The sequence below is a fragment of the Cydia strobilella genome, chromosome 19 (genome assembly GCF_947568885.1).
Source record: "Cydia strobilella chromosome 19, ilCydStro3.1, whole genome shotgun sequence".
NCBI lineage: Eukaryota > Metazoa > Arthropoda > Insecta > Lepidoptera > Tortricidae > Cydia > Cydia strobilella.
Window position 1 is genome coordinate 222059 of NC_086059.1, and position 13884 is coordinate 235942.

At 37.4% G+C, this 13884-nt stretch overlaps 1 protein-coding gene across 1 annotated transcript in view; it reads left to right on the forward strand.

The window, feature by feature from the left end:
• Positions 1-5626: 5626 nt before the first annotated feature.
• Positions 5627-13884, forward strand: part of LOC134749871 (potassium channel subfamily K member 18) — a 30880-nt gene continuing 22622 nt past the window's right edge. The window contains exons 1-2 of the mRNA XM_063684869.1: positions 5627-5767; positions 6776-6876. Coding sequence (XP_063540939.1) covers positions 5751-5767; positions 6776-6876 — 118 coding nt within the window. The 5' untranslated portion in view covers positions 5627-5750. The remainder of the gene's footprint in view (positions 5768-6775; positions 6877-13884) is intronic.

Sequence of the window (13884 nt, forward strand, 5' to 3'; positions counted from 1 at the left end):
TTTATCAAAAGTATTGAGTATATATTTTCTGTGTATTTTTTTAAAAGTAATTTATATAATGCGCTTTCATTTGAGATATTAAACATTTAAATCGGTTCATTGGTTTAGCTTGTAGAATTTTTTGAAATATTTTTTAAAGAAGTGGCGCCATCTCTGTTTTTAAGGGGTGAAACTGCCGCTGCTGCGGGTAAAATTGCTCAGTTTGGTCCCTGCTATCACTGTGCAGAGCGGCTTGCTTTTATCATGAAGTGCAGCATTTTGTTCATAACAAGTATGACTAAGAGGCCTCTTGTTAATTTTTTTGCATAATAAATGTTTGCTGTCAGTCCTGAACAGACTATTTACAACTCTATGGACTGTCAGAATATTCCGCGCGAGCATTCAAAGAATGCGGGGGGCGTCTAAACATTTTGTACCGAAATATGTACTATCGGTATTTACATATTACTATAGTAATACACTGATTTAAACTTTCACGATTTTTACTCGTTATTATTCAAAAACGACGGGACTTAATCGCGTAAAATAAGTTTTAAATTTACCTCCGACGTTTCGAGGACGGCGTTGTCCCCGTGGTCTCGGAGAAGACTGGCTAAAGTTGACATCAACATCTTCTAGGCGCGCGAGTTTTTCGAACTACCCGCACTTGGTCTTGTTTTTTAACTTGAACGTTTTTCGCACTAGGGATGTCACCGGGTCGACACACAACACTCCCAATATTGGATTTTTTAACTTTCGATATTTGTTTTCGCTTAGGTTTCCTGCAATTTTGGATAAAGGAGTGTATACCGTCTTTATAGAGTACCTCTCAAGTACTACTGTGCCAACCTTATCCGTTACTCCTTTCACATAAGGTAAAAATGCCGGTTGCCTGGAGACATCAGGACGCTTCACTCTTGCTTTTCGTCTGGGTTGCCACTTTCTCACCTTATACCCGTTCCACCTAAGTACCTCCTGAATATGCGACATCTCGCTCTTCGATATCTCGCTCAACGTCGGAGGTAAATTTAAAACTTATTTTACGTGTAATGTACTTAATGCTGGGACTGAAGGGTGACTTTTATTATGTACAAAATTTGGTACCGCAGGACTTAGGAGGTTAATACTTCTTATGAGATAGGTGTAAAGTTTTTACTTGACTTGCTTGCAACCAGTGAACGGAAATTTCTGTTCACTGCTTGCAACACATCGATTCGTTAGTAAATCTAAATAATAGTGAACGAATGACTAATGAAGTGCGAACGCTTAGCTTCACTTCACCGATGTATAATTAATCATTGTTTTCTGTTGTGCCTTTCAATTTTAACGTTCATAACTAGCTTCTTTTCTTTTCATGATATAGAACACAAACAATGATGGTCGGCAATTACCGTCTCCAATCTGATTTTGAAGCTTTTTTAGGGTTCCGTACCCAAAAGGTAAAAACGGGACCCTATTCTGCCGTGTCAGACGTATTACTAAGACTCCGCTGTCTGTCTGTCCGTCTGTCACAAGGCTGTATCTCATGAACCGTGATAGTTAGACAGTTGAAATTTTCACAGATGATGTATTTCTGCTGCCGCTATAACAACAAATACTAAAAGCAGAATAAAATAAATATTTAAGGGGGCTCCCATATAACAAACGTGATTTTTTGCAGTTTTTGCGTAATGGTACGGAACCCTTCGTACGCGAGTCCGTCTTGCACTTAGCCGGTTTTATTAATCTTACTCGTACACATCAAAATATACTTGAATACCTCGCTCCTTCCAATAATATCATAAAACGGGTTCAATAATTAGTCAGCTGTATAACCGAAATAGTGAATATTTCAAAGGCGTCGCAGGAAATGAATGTCAGCAGCGATAATTTATTCACTGGTAAAATATGATGTTTATAAATATCTTCATTTGATCAACTAATGTGTGGATTAACTGGCGGGTGCACACCGACCGGATGGCCTCGCCATACATAGTTACTCGAGAAATCTTATTGATCGACTATGTATTGTAGTTCGGGGGATTTTCCGCAACCCGACGACTGGCGCCTATTTTGCGTGACACGCGGGGGGTGGGCTAGTCCTGCCAGCCAAGCTCCTCGAGGAATCCTGATCAAACCTTTGATGTTCAGTAGGACCTCGGGGATCCGAGATGTTTTGCTCTGTATGGGGCCACTCCACTGCATTCCAGCACCACGTGAGAGGCTGTTTCTTCTGTCTCCATGCATCCTCTGCACAGGGGACTGTCTGTGACACCTGCTCGACTATGGCAAAGACTAGTAGCGATATTCATTAACGCCTATCAAGTTAATAATTGTTTGTCCTTATCTGTCATTTTGACATTTGTCTTTGTTTGAAAGGGACAAAATTTTAGCAGTTATTGCAGTTCATTGAAAATTACAGGCCAATAGCCAAATAAATGTACAGATAAGTACGAGCGAAATGCACGATAACTGAACAGCGAAAAATTAAACGGTAAAATAAAACTAAATGATTTAGATGTAATTCTTATGTCAGCGTACGATCAAATTGGCTTGTAACTGTTTGCTGTTATTACGCGTGGCGGGCCAGTAGGTATACGAGTCACACACATATGGTTGGTGCGGACCTTAATAACGAAAATAATTGAAAACTGTGTCGACATTGAGCCTAAGTTTTACCAATTATCTTGGCGTGTTTGAAGTATTATAAGTAGTAGAATCTCGACAACTTTATGTGACCTACTTATAAATTAAATTCAAATATTTGGCAAAACTTTAAATCTACAGTTTTCTTTAAAGATTACTGCTCTGAATTTTCTGAGAAATAGAGTAGGACGTGGGAAGCTCTGATTTTTAACTTTGTTTTATATTTTTAACAAAAATTATCTGTGAACGTTCGTCAAATTTATAAAAAAGCTTATACTAGTAAACTGTCTCTTCGCCGGGCAATGGCCTCCTCCTAGACTAGGTTTCCAATCCTCCCTATTAAGTGCAGTATTTGACGGGGGCTTAACCAATATGACAATAGGGAATATTACGCGAAACTCTGCGTAGGGGGCGCCACCACCAAAATCTGAATCTATCGCGAAACAAGAAAATCGAAATTTCATTATCTAACATCTCTGTCACTCTTGCATATTCGAGCGATAAAGAGGCAGATAGCGATTTTTCGGATTCGCTGTTCCCGGTAGGTCCTTTGTAAACAAACCGCCTTGATGCATCAATGTCATATTTTATTATGTCTGAAAACTTGTCAAAAACCTGTTAAAGGTACAGTATGTATAAGTTACACTATGGTTTACTAAAAAGGCTAGTCCTGCACTCTGGTGGAAGAATATTGCAGTAATATCCCCTATTGGCTTAATCAATTAATAGCTATACGAAACGACAAAGGCTATGAAAAGTCTCGTGAATAATTCTATACATTATTTAACTGTCGATATTACACTGTAAATGACGCAGATAAGATACAGAGAAAATTTAATAATGCAATACGGGCAAAAATGGGTTGTATTTTTATCAACCCATTTCTAACCCTTACTGCAAAGAGATAAGGTATACTATCGACCATTTATACGTGTTTCTCTTTGTAGTGTGGAAAGGGTAATTAATGGATAGAGTAAATAATGGGGTTATTCTGTGAGGAATGGCTTTGTGTGGGCAACACGAACAGATATAAATAGGAATGGAGTCCGATTCTGATTCTACGGTTTGTTACGGTTTTGATACAACATTGAAGATCGCTTACGCTGATTGGTGCATGGGAAGTGAAGTGAAAGTCGTGCTTGAGATGCGCGCAAAATACCAATATGATTATCAATTCCAAAGATAGATATAACTCCGTAATAGATGGATACAGTCTAAGGAAAAAACGTGCCTCGAAAATCAAGAAAATTTGATTCTCGTTCAGAGGGCGCTACTAGCTTTGGCCTACTGTCGTATAGATGGCGTTGACGGTTTCGTTTGTTATTTAACAATTTTAACGCATACCAGTGAAAGAACATGGGTCAAAATCACGAAAATAATTAATGCAAATAAAAAAAAACATTTATCCATATTTAAATACATTTTATCGTATTTTTATAAATATTTATTTTTAGTTTTAAAGTGTGTCGACAGATGGCAGTGAATTTACTGGGGTTACAAAATTTACTATGACAGTACCGCTCTAGTATAAGTTACTCTATGTCAATTCTAAATAGGGAGTGCTCCGTTACTGGTTTTCTATACAAATACAGTGCCCGAACCGGGAATACCCGATTCTCGCCATACAAACTATGTACCTCTGTGCTCTGACGACGCTTACGACGTTTTGGTCGCGTGGTACGGGTTGTGATTGCGACAATTTCATTGTTTGGTATGTCGTCTCTGTAGTTATAATAAATAAATAAAATAAAATAAAAAATATTTAATTCAGACTTTCAAAAAAGTCCATATTTTGTTAGTAAACTTAAACTAGGGCAACCTATAAACTAAGTGTTAGTCTAATTATAACATTTACAACATTTACTATACAATTAAGAGCTAGCCATAAAAACAAAAACAAATAATACAAATACAAACAAATCCCTACTTACTTAGTTATGTGTACTGCCTATTACAATATTAGCATAGTGCCATAATATAGGGCAGTCGAGGCGTCCAGCTACCATCCTCAGGATGCTGTTACTGCTGTCTCTCACTCGTCTCTGCAAAGGGGCTACCCTCTTGCGTCAATAATATAATAACTCAATGTGGTTTTGATGCGACCGTAACGATAATCTTGGTATGGTGATAACTTTGTATTCTCTCTGTGGTCGCTCCCTCATGACTGAGGATCGTGGACATCAGTGGATGTGGATGCTCCACACCTGGTTCTTGTATTACTTTGTATTATACAGTGTATTATACGGTGCTTAACTTTGTATTATACAGTGTGTAAATCCAATACGGGCGATAAATTAAACCAGATATATAGATTTTATCCCGTATAATCATTAATTAAGAAGTTTTTGTAAGGGTCCATTAATTATGACCCGTAATTTTTTTTTAATTTACCGAGCAGCAATGTACTGCAAACATTACAAGACATAACATGATATGACATTAAGAGCTTTTTATAGTAACTACCAACAAGCGTTGACAGTTACATTAAAAACCGGCCAAGTGCGAGTCGGACTCGCGCACGAAGCGTTCCGTACCATTACGCAAAAAACGGCAAAAAATCATGTTTGTTGTATGGGAGCCCCCCTTAAATATTCATTTTATTCTGTTTTTAGTATTTGTTGTTATAGCGGCAACAGAAATACACCATCTGTGAAAATTTCAACTGTCTAGCTATCACGGTTCATGAGATACAGCCTGGTGACAGACGGACAGACAGACGGACAGACGGACAGCGAAGTCCCGTTTTTACCCTTTGGGTACGGAACCCTAAAAAGCTCGTATCTCGTAACGTCGTAACCTGTGTGTTTATATTGCGGGCCGAATTATTTTGACTACGGTTAATATTTTAATTGTATTTCTAAGCAAAATTTATCTCAATACACTTCTTAGTTCCTATGCTAAACACTAACACACTGTATATATTGGTAAATAGTTAATATAAAATATTTAATTGTTTCAGATCCTGCCGCAGTCTGATTAACCCAAAAACAAGCTGAAATTTAAACATGGCTATTAGCAAATACTACTTATGTTCAATTTATTACTAAGTGCTTTTCAACGCATCGCTCAGAAATGCTCATAGATAGAAAGAGTTTTGATATGTGGTGAATCCAAGATGGCGGCTCTAGACGTGACAGGATGACAGTATGCCCCGGCGCAGGAGGTCAGTATTTTAACACTACGTGACCAAGCAAAACGATCGTAAGAACAAAATTGATGCCGCGTAGGAACATTCGAAAATTAATTTAACAGTTTCCTGTATTTTTGCGTTATAAATTTGTTTTTCTATGTCACTTACGGTTTTTATGCGTAGAACAGTATCATACTAAAATATATCTATCACTTGACTAGACTTTTTTTTATACCACGACGGTGGCAAACAAGCATACGGCCCGCCTGATGGTAAGCAGTCACCGTAGCCTATGGAAGCCTGCAACACCAGAGATATTACATGCGCGTTGCCGACCCTTTAAAAACCTGTACACTCCTTTTTCGAAGAACCCCGTACTGTAAAACTAAAACTAAAAATACATTGACATTAAATAGGTATAAAATTACTTAAAAATAGGTAGATAGGAGGAGGCTAGTTTTCTCTAGGGAATACAGTATGGAATAATTCAAAAAAGGAATGTAAAAGTTTGAAAGGACCAATAAACTCGCATGTGACACGCCTGGAGTTAGGCTTAATAGTCCCCCAGATCTTTCTGAAGTGTTCCCATATGACTACCGACGCTTCTATACCCATAAAAATCTATACCCCCACTACCCTACCCAACCCCACAGTTCAAAGAAAACGCCCCAAATAAGACCGAATAGTGTCTATCTTTACCACTTCGATGGTTGGCAGTCCTCAACTGTGCGTTTCTCCAGAAACTTCCTGCCACAGCTAAAATGTAAAATGATCTGTCGCCTGCGGTATTTCCGGACCGACACGACCTTCAAAGCTTCAAGAAAAAATCGTAGTCCCATCTTAAAGCCCAAGGCCGGCAACGCACACAACTCCTCTGTCGTTGTCCATGGGCAATGGTAATCGCTTACCATCGTCTGCTTGCTTGCCTCCTAAATCATAAAAAAAACCTAAATTGTATTATATATTATATTATATTATTATAGGGACATTCTTACACAAAAACACAATACAATAAATAAATTGTTACATATTAAATTGCAGGAGACTGGCGTCGCGCCTGAGGGAGTACCTGCGCAACTTCCTGGCCTTCCTGTTCAGCAACGTCGGCGTGGTGGTGCTGGTCGTCGCTTATACTGTGGCTGGTAAGTTGTATGTTCCAATGGCTTTAGTAGTTCAGCGGAGCGTACGGTGGGGCAGGCAGCAGAGCGTCAAGCGATCCTTGTGGCCGCCTGCAAACGTTTGCATTCATTTGATATGAACGCTGCACGCCCCGCTGCACGCTCCGCTCAGTTAGCACTTGGCATAGATGAGGGACATTGAGCCTTCAAGTCGCGTGATACTTTCCTATCTTCAACAACACTTTTGTACGAGCTTCATAAGCTCGGAAGTTGTATAGATGAATAGAGTCTATCTAAGCTAACTTTGCACTGACTTGAATACAACAACTCCCTTAGAGTGTCTTCACAGAAATTTGAAAGTGTTTTCAAACAAATTTGTCGACTAGGCCAGACCCAAGTTGGTTGTGACCCTGCCTATGAAGCCGATGGTCCTGTGTTCGAGCACATATATTTATTCCTGAGTCATGATTTCATGAGTGTTTACTATGTATTTAAGTATTTGTATATTACGAGTATATTTGTCTGAGTACTCATAACACAAGCTTTAATTCTTGAGCTTACCGTGCGGCTTAGTCAATTTGTGTAAGAATGTCCTATAATATTTGTTTATTAATTCAAATATGACATTAATGATGACTGCATAAGATAGCAATTCGGATTAGCACTCGGCAGGTAAAAGAGCCACTTATCTGGCGATTTAACTAAAACCTACGTAGTTATAAGTTATAACTTATAACCGCCTTAAATGATGATAACTTTATATTGTAACGTACAATATTTCGAAATTAGTTAGCGCTCATTGTATCGTTAATCATTCCTAATCTTCAAAATGAATTGAAATATCTCCACCGACACAGTCAATTTGTTCTAGAATCGCATTAATATTTTACAAGTAATTGGAGAGAATGATAGCGATTGTCGTGAACACAGTTTTGGAGTCAATTCATCACGCGCTATAATTAATGGGGGGTAATAGGGATGTACCGTATTGAGGAATTTCCCGACTTAATGCAATATAAAGTACCGAAACTAGGTTATAATTTTGTTATAAACATTCTTAAGTAAGGTTAGGAGTAAGAGAAACTATGAGTCAAAAGAAACACTTGTAGGGAAAATAAACAGTTAAAGATTACTTTTAGATATTAGTAACTAAATTAATTAATAATACTAAAAAAACTTAACTTAAAAATAATTGAGCAAAATAAATTATGCTTCTCTTACCCCACCTGACCTTATAACAAATGATTTGGTACAGAAAGAAACAAAATGTGTCAAGGAATAATTTCTTAGTAAACTATTAGAACACTCGTTCTTATTTCTACTTGTATAGCCAAAATCTTAAGAAACTACGAACAACAGGAACAACTTGCCAATTCGATAAGATGTTCCTCTGTTTAAATAAAAAAAAAAAACGATTTGTGGAATGTTCCCATAGCCCGTCCCTAATGCCACACGATGCCCAGTAAAAAAGAAGCCAAGTTCTTTCAATTTAACATACAAAGAATGGCGGGCTCTGAAAAGTATTTTAAGTCTTTTATTGTTAGAAAATTTGATTTATGAGTGGTTATTACCTAGCTTGTGCTTGGTGTTCGTAATTTGAAATGTTTGGAGGGGGGGCTATTAGTTGTTACAGAAGATTCCATTTTATTTTATTTTATTACTAGCTTTTGCCCGCGACTTCGTCTGCGTGGACTTAGTAACCGCAGCTAGAGTAAGAATAGCGCCTGGAAAAATTCTCATAGCAATCTAAATTTAAGCATATTATGCACACAAATTAGCAGGCACTTCGTTAATTATCTCAATTCCACCCCGCTTTTTACTTTCTTAAGGGATGATTTTCGGGATAAAAACTATCCTATGTCCTTCTCAGGGACTCAACCTATCTCTATGCCAAATTTCATCTAAATCGAATCAGCGGTTTAAGCGTGAAGAGGGAACACACAGACAGACAGACAGACAGACTTTCGCATTTATAATATTAGTATGGATATTATTTAAGGAGTACCAACAGCTACAAAAACATTATGCTTATTTAGGTAACAATACAAAGCCAATTACAGGTTCTCACAAATAGAAATTAAATAAACAATATATCAAACTTTGCGCGCATTTCACACAATACTATCACGATTTATAAATTAAAAGATTATACAAAAAAACTCAATTTTATACAACTCAAAGTTTTATAGGTACATCTCAAAGCTTATCTAGAATATAAAACTGCTAATAATACTAACAGTAAAAATAAAGGTTACGTAAATACTTAAGCACTCAGACAAATCGCAAACCTGTTACTTGTGAAAACAAAACAATTAGTTAGGATCAGTGAGTTCAAAAATAGATTCGCTAATTTTCGCTTCACTGAAGGAATGGAACTATTAAAGACATCAATGTCCAAATCTCTGGATAGAATATTCAATCAATTAGGGAACAAATCAAATATTTTTATGAAATATTGTTCCCGTTTATCACTAAGTGAGCGACATCTCTAACAAAGTATCTAATAGGTATTTCATTGATTCCATATTTGTAATTGTATTTTGTAATTTTTGGATATTATTATTTGACTTGTAAAAGTGCCCCTGCGGCTTATTTGTTGAATAAATGTTTGAGGTGTGATGCTTATAATTAACATGCATTACGAGATTTACGAGTAAATAAGAATTTAAATTACTATAGAATTCATGCGATTACATGCAGTTCGGTACTTTATTTATATAAATTTGATTTAAAAATATATACATATGTAAATATATCAAATCATACAAATACGTAGCTTTATCAGAAAACATCAAATTCTCACAAAAGGAAAAAAAGAAATGAGAATATATATTATATAAATGTGACTGATTGTTATGAAATACCTACATAAATTTGATGTGCTTTCTTACCTGAGCTGTGTCACCTACATATTATATTATGCAATGATTTTAATTGCTACTTGTTTTTATTACAGTTCCTGATTTGATAGATAACTAGCATTCCTTTTTGTGCAAAAGATAATATATCTTAAAGCTTACGAGTAAGTTCAAAACATAAGCTCTTTCAAGCATTGCTACTCTCAAATATACAATATACTTAAATTTACTTTTTATTATTACTTGTATTAGTCTGTTATAAAGAAGTGTTCAGGGGACAGTCTAAGGGCTGGTGCAGATGCCAACATGTGCAAGTTTTCCCCGCAAAAAACAATAGCAACCTAAAAGGCTTTTCCCATCAGTTAATCATGATTACGGGACCCCTGCTGGTTCGAATTCGACCCTATCACTCACTCTTGGATGTCGCGGGTCGTGGTAAAAACAATTACCCTTTTCAAGCTACCAAAAAAGTGAACAGACCATAGATTAAACTAGATGTAGGAAGTAACATGAAGCATGTTTGCAACCGGTGTATACCCGCAAGTGCTTAAAAGTACTAGGGTGTGTCCGGTTTTTAAAGGCAAAGGGGACAGGAGTGACGTGACAAGCTATAGACCTATCACCATAGTACCCACCATCTCCAAAATTGTAGAATCAATCCTGTCATCCAGCTTAATGACTCACCTTGAGGACAATGATTTGCTCACGGAAAACCAGTTTGCCTATAGAAAAAAGTTGTCAACAATTACAGCCGCACACAAATTCTATGACCATATCGTAACGGCTCTGGATGATAGGTATAAGGTGGCGGGTGTTATGTGTGATTTGTCAAAGGCTTTTGACGTTATTGACCATAATTTATTACTGAACAAACTCTGTAGTTACGGCATCACAGATGCAGCTTACAGATTGTTCAAATCATTTTTATCAGACCGGAGACAAGTGGTAAAGCTGTCAATGAATGGTAGTGGCACACTTAAATCTAACACTGGATTCATACACTTAGGCATCCCTCAAGGTTCGGCACTAGGAAATACCTTATTTTTGACATTTATCAACGACCTTCCATCCGCTATCACAACAGGATTGCCAGTGCTGTTCGCAGACGACACCACCGTAATAGTAAGCGCGCAAACCTATGAGCAGCTTGGTGAAAAAATCAATGACACTTGCAGGCAGCTGCAGCGGTGGTTTACAGTTAACGGGCTGCTGCTGAATGTGAGCAAGTCCAACGTTATGGTTTTTTCGGGACGACACGTCTCACTACCACCATGTATATCTGACGTCCCGATGCCGCTATGTACTGAGTGCAGGTTTCTTGGTTTTATTATAGACGCGAACCTGAACTGGAAGTGCCATGTCGACAAATTGTGTGATAAGCTGAGTAGTGCCGTCTATGTACTACGAAAATTAAAACCTCTTATATCGCAAATTGCATTAAAATCGGTTTACTTTGCCATTTTTCATTCGCGAATGTCTTACGGTGGGTTATAATGTGGGGGAATTCGACGGATGCGAATCGAGTCTTAATACTACAAAAGCGTGCCCTCCGCGCCATGGCTGGCGTTAAAACAAGACATTCGTGTAGGGGTATTTTCGTAGACTACCGAATAATGACGCACTACTCGCTACATATGTTTGAAGTTTTGATGTATGTCAGAAATAACATGTCGTCGTTTTCTAAAGTAGAAGTCTCTGGCAAGGTGATTCGCTCAACAGGGCGTCTTAGAACTGTCCCGCGTCGCATGGCACTTGCAGGAAAAAACCCGCGTGTCATCGGCCCTACTTATTACGAGCGACTACCCCAAGACTTGAGAGACGAGCCCTCTGACAGAAAATTTAAGAGCCGTTTGAGAAACTTTTTATTGGATAATCCACTGTATTCTATAAAGGAGTTTTATGAAATCACTAATTAGATTTATTTAAATAGTACTTTGCTGACATCGGAATTGTAAGGTTAATTGTAATTTACTTATTTGTTAGTTTAATGGTGACCTTAATTTCTGTGACATAAGTTCTCAATTTTGTTTATTTATTTTATAGAGTTAATAACGAACCATTCCTGGCGAATTTATTTTCTAGATAATTGTTTAATTTATTGAATGTTTTTTAATCTATTATGTAGAATTTAACGAAACTGCTGACATACTATTGTAATTTAATAATTTTGAATGTAATTTTGATTGTCTCTGTTATTTTTCATATTCAATTATTCATAATGTAAAAAACCGACAATCACAATATAAATTCCTAAGAATCTACCATGTGTAATTTTAAGTGCAATTGTATATTGTGAGATAAATAAATCATATCATATCATATCATATCATGTCGAATTTTGCATATGTACATAAGTGATGGGAAACATCGCTTTTGTACTCCCGTGAGACTCGATCAAGACTAGTCGCTGTGTGAGCTGTAGAGACCGCGTGATAAGCTTCATAAGCTTAAAAACGTACAAATAAAAAATACAGTTTACTTCGTTGAGTCATTACCACAGAGTACTCACAGTGGTTTTAAGAGGCATATACCCTACTGACGCTTAAGTCCTTAATGCCAACTTCTACCATTTTGAATATTTAACAAAAACTGAAACGACAGAAATTTTTTATCCAACTACCGAATCACACAATTTCGCGAGAAACGGTTGAGAAATGCGACTGCAGAGGAGAACATCCTGACATATGAAAGCATTTTTGCCCAAGCAGAATCGAAAACCTTCGCTAGCTCTCGGTCAAAAATACGTTTGTATGAATGTTGCCTCTTTGTTGAATTTGCTGTATCTAGCTGAAAAGATCTGTAAATATCGAAACCCTTTTAAAGTATTAATTTGTATATAGGCGGGCCAAAGTTGCCCGTAACTTCCCGTTCGGTCCGTCGGAGCCCGTATTTTACTTGAAAGGCCGTGGCAATTTATGTCCTAATGAAAATCGTCCCTTGTTTTATTGACTGTTTATACTTTACATAAAAACTATTGGCTTTTTAGTATTAAGCCTAGCTCTTAATGAAAAACTGGGTACACCTAGCATTGTACAGTCAAGTATAAAAATATGGGCGCATATAAATAACTCAAAAATATGTCCCGTTCTTAATTCGCTGACCTAAAAGCTATGGGCCATATATTCTTGAGTAAATATGACGTGTATATTTTACACTTGACAAAGTCAGTCAATCTTTTTTATTTCCGACCCATTTTGTACCCTGTCACAGTGACAATCAATATGAAAGTCGCTAGAGACCTCATACTATTATCACTGTGACGAGTTCGAAAGTTTTCTAACAGATTATAGAAATAAATAAATGAAATGAAATAAATGAAAGGAGTCATCAGTGGCTTGAAAACCATTCAGGGCTAATGAAGCCTCATCTTTGCCTCCTTTGTCTTTTCACAGGTTGTATTGGCTTGAAAGGAAATTAAGGTTTGAATGAATTTTGCTCATAGATGACTAAACAAAAATTATTAGTCTGAAAAATTTATTAGTTCAGAAATAGTTCAAATATATTTTAACACAGAAAATAGGGTTTTATTCACATCGTATCAAATACGCGTGCAGTCAGTTCAAATTTATCTGAACAAAGGATTAAAAGACGTTGATGGATATACCTAGTGGGAACATTCGCTGCCGACGTGAGTCTCGGTAGCTCAATAGGTAAAGCGACGTGAAAAATGGAAAATATCACTATCTTGTCCGAGGTAGTGATATTTTCAATTTTTCCCTACATTTTAAACATTTAAGAGAATAATTGTGCGAATCATTTTTGACACCAGTTTACCCATTGACTGCACGCATAGTAAATAGGTTGAATCTCTGGCCAAATCTGCAGCTAGACGATTGGGCGTCCTCTCTAAGGTCAAGCGGTACTTCACACCGGGGCAGCTTCTTCAGCTTTACGTAGCTCAAGTCCGGTCGTGTATGGAGTACTGCAGCCACCTTTGGGATGGGTCCGCCAAATATCAGTTAGCCGCCTTAGATTCCATAGACAAATGCGCTAGGAAGCTTATTGGAGATGCGGGATTAGTAGAGGCTAGACTGCAGAGCCTTGAACACCGTAGAAAGGTAGCTAGTTTATCGGTGTTCTACAGGATACATTTCGGGGAGTGCGCGATGGGATTACATAATTTAATCCCCCCATCTCCATTCTGCCACCGTGGGACTAGACGCGGACTTGCGTT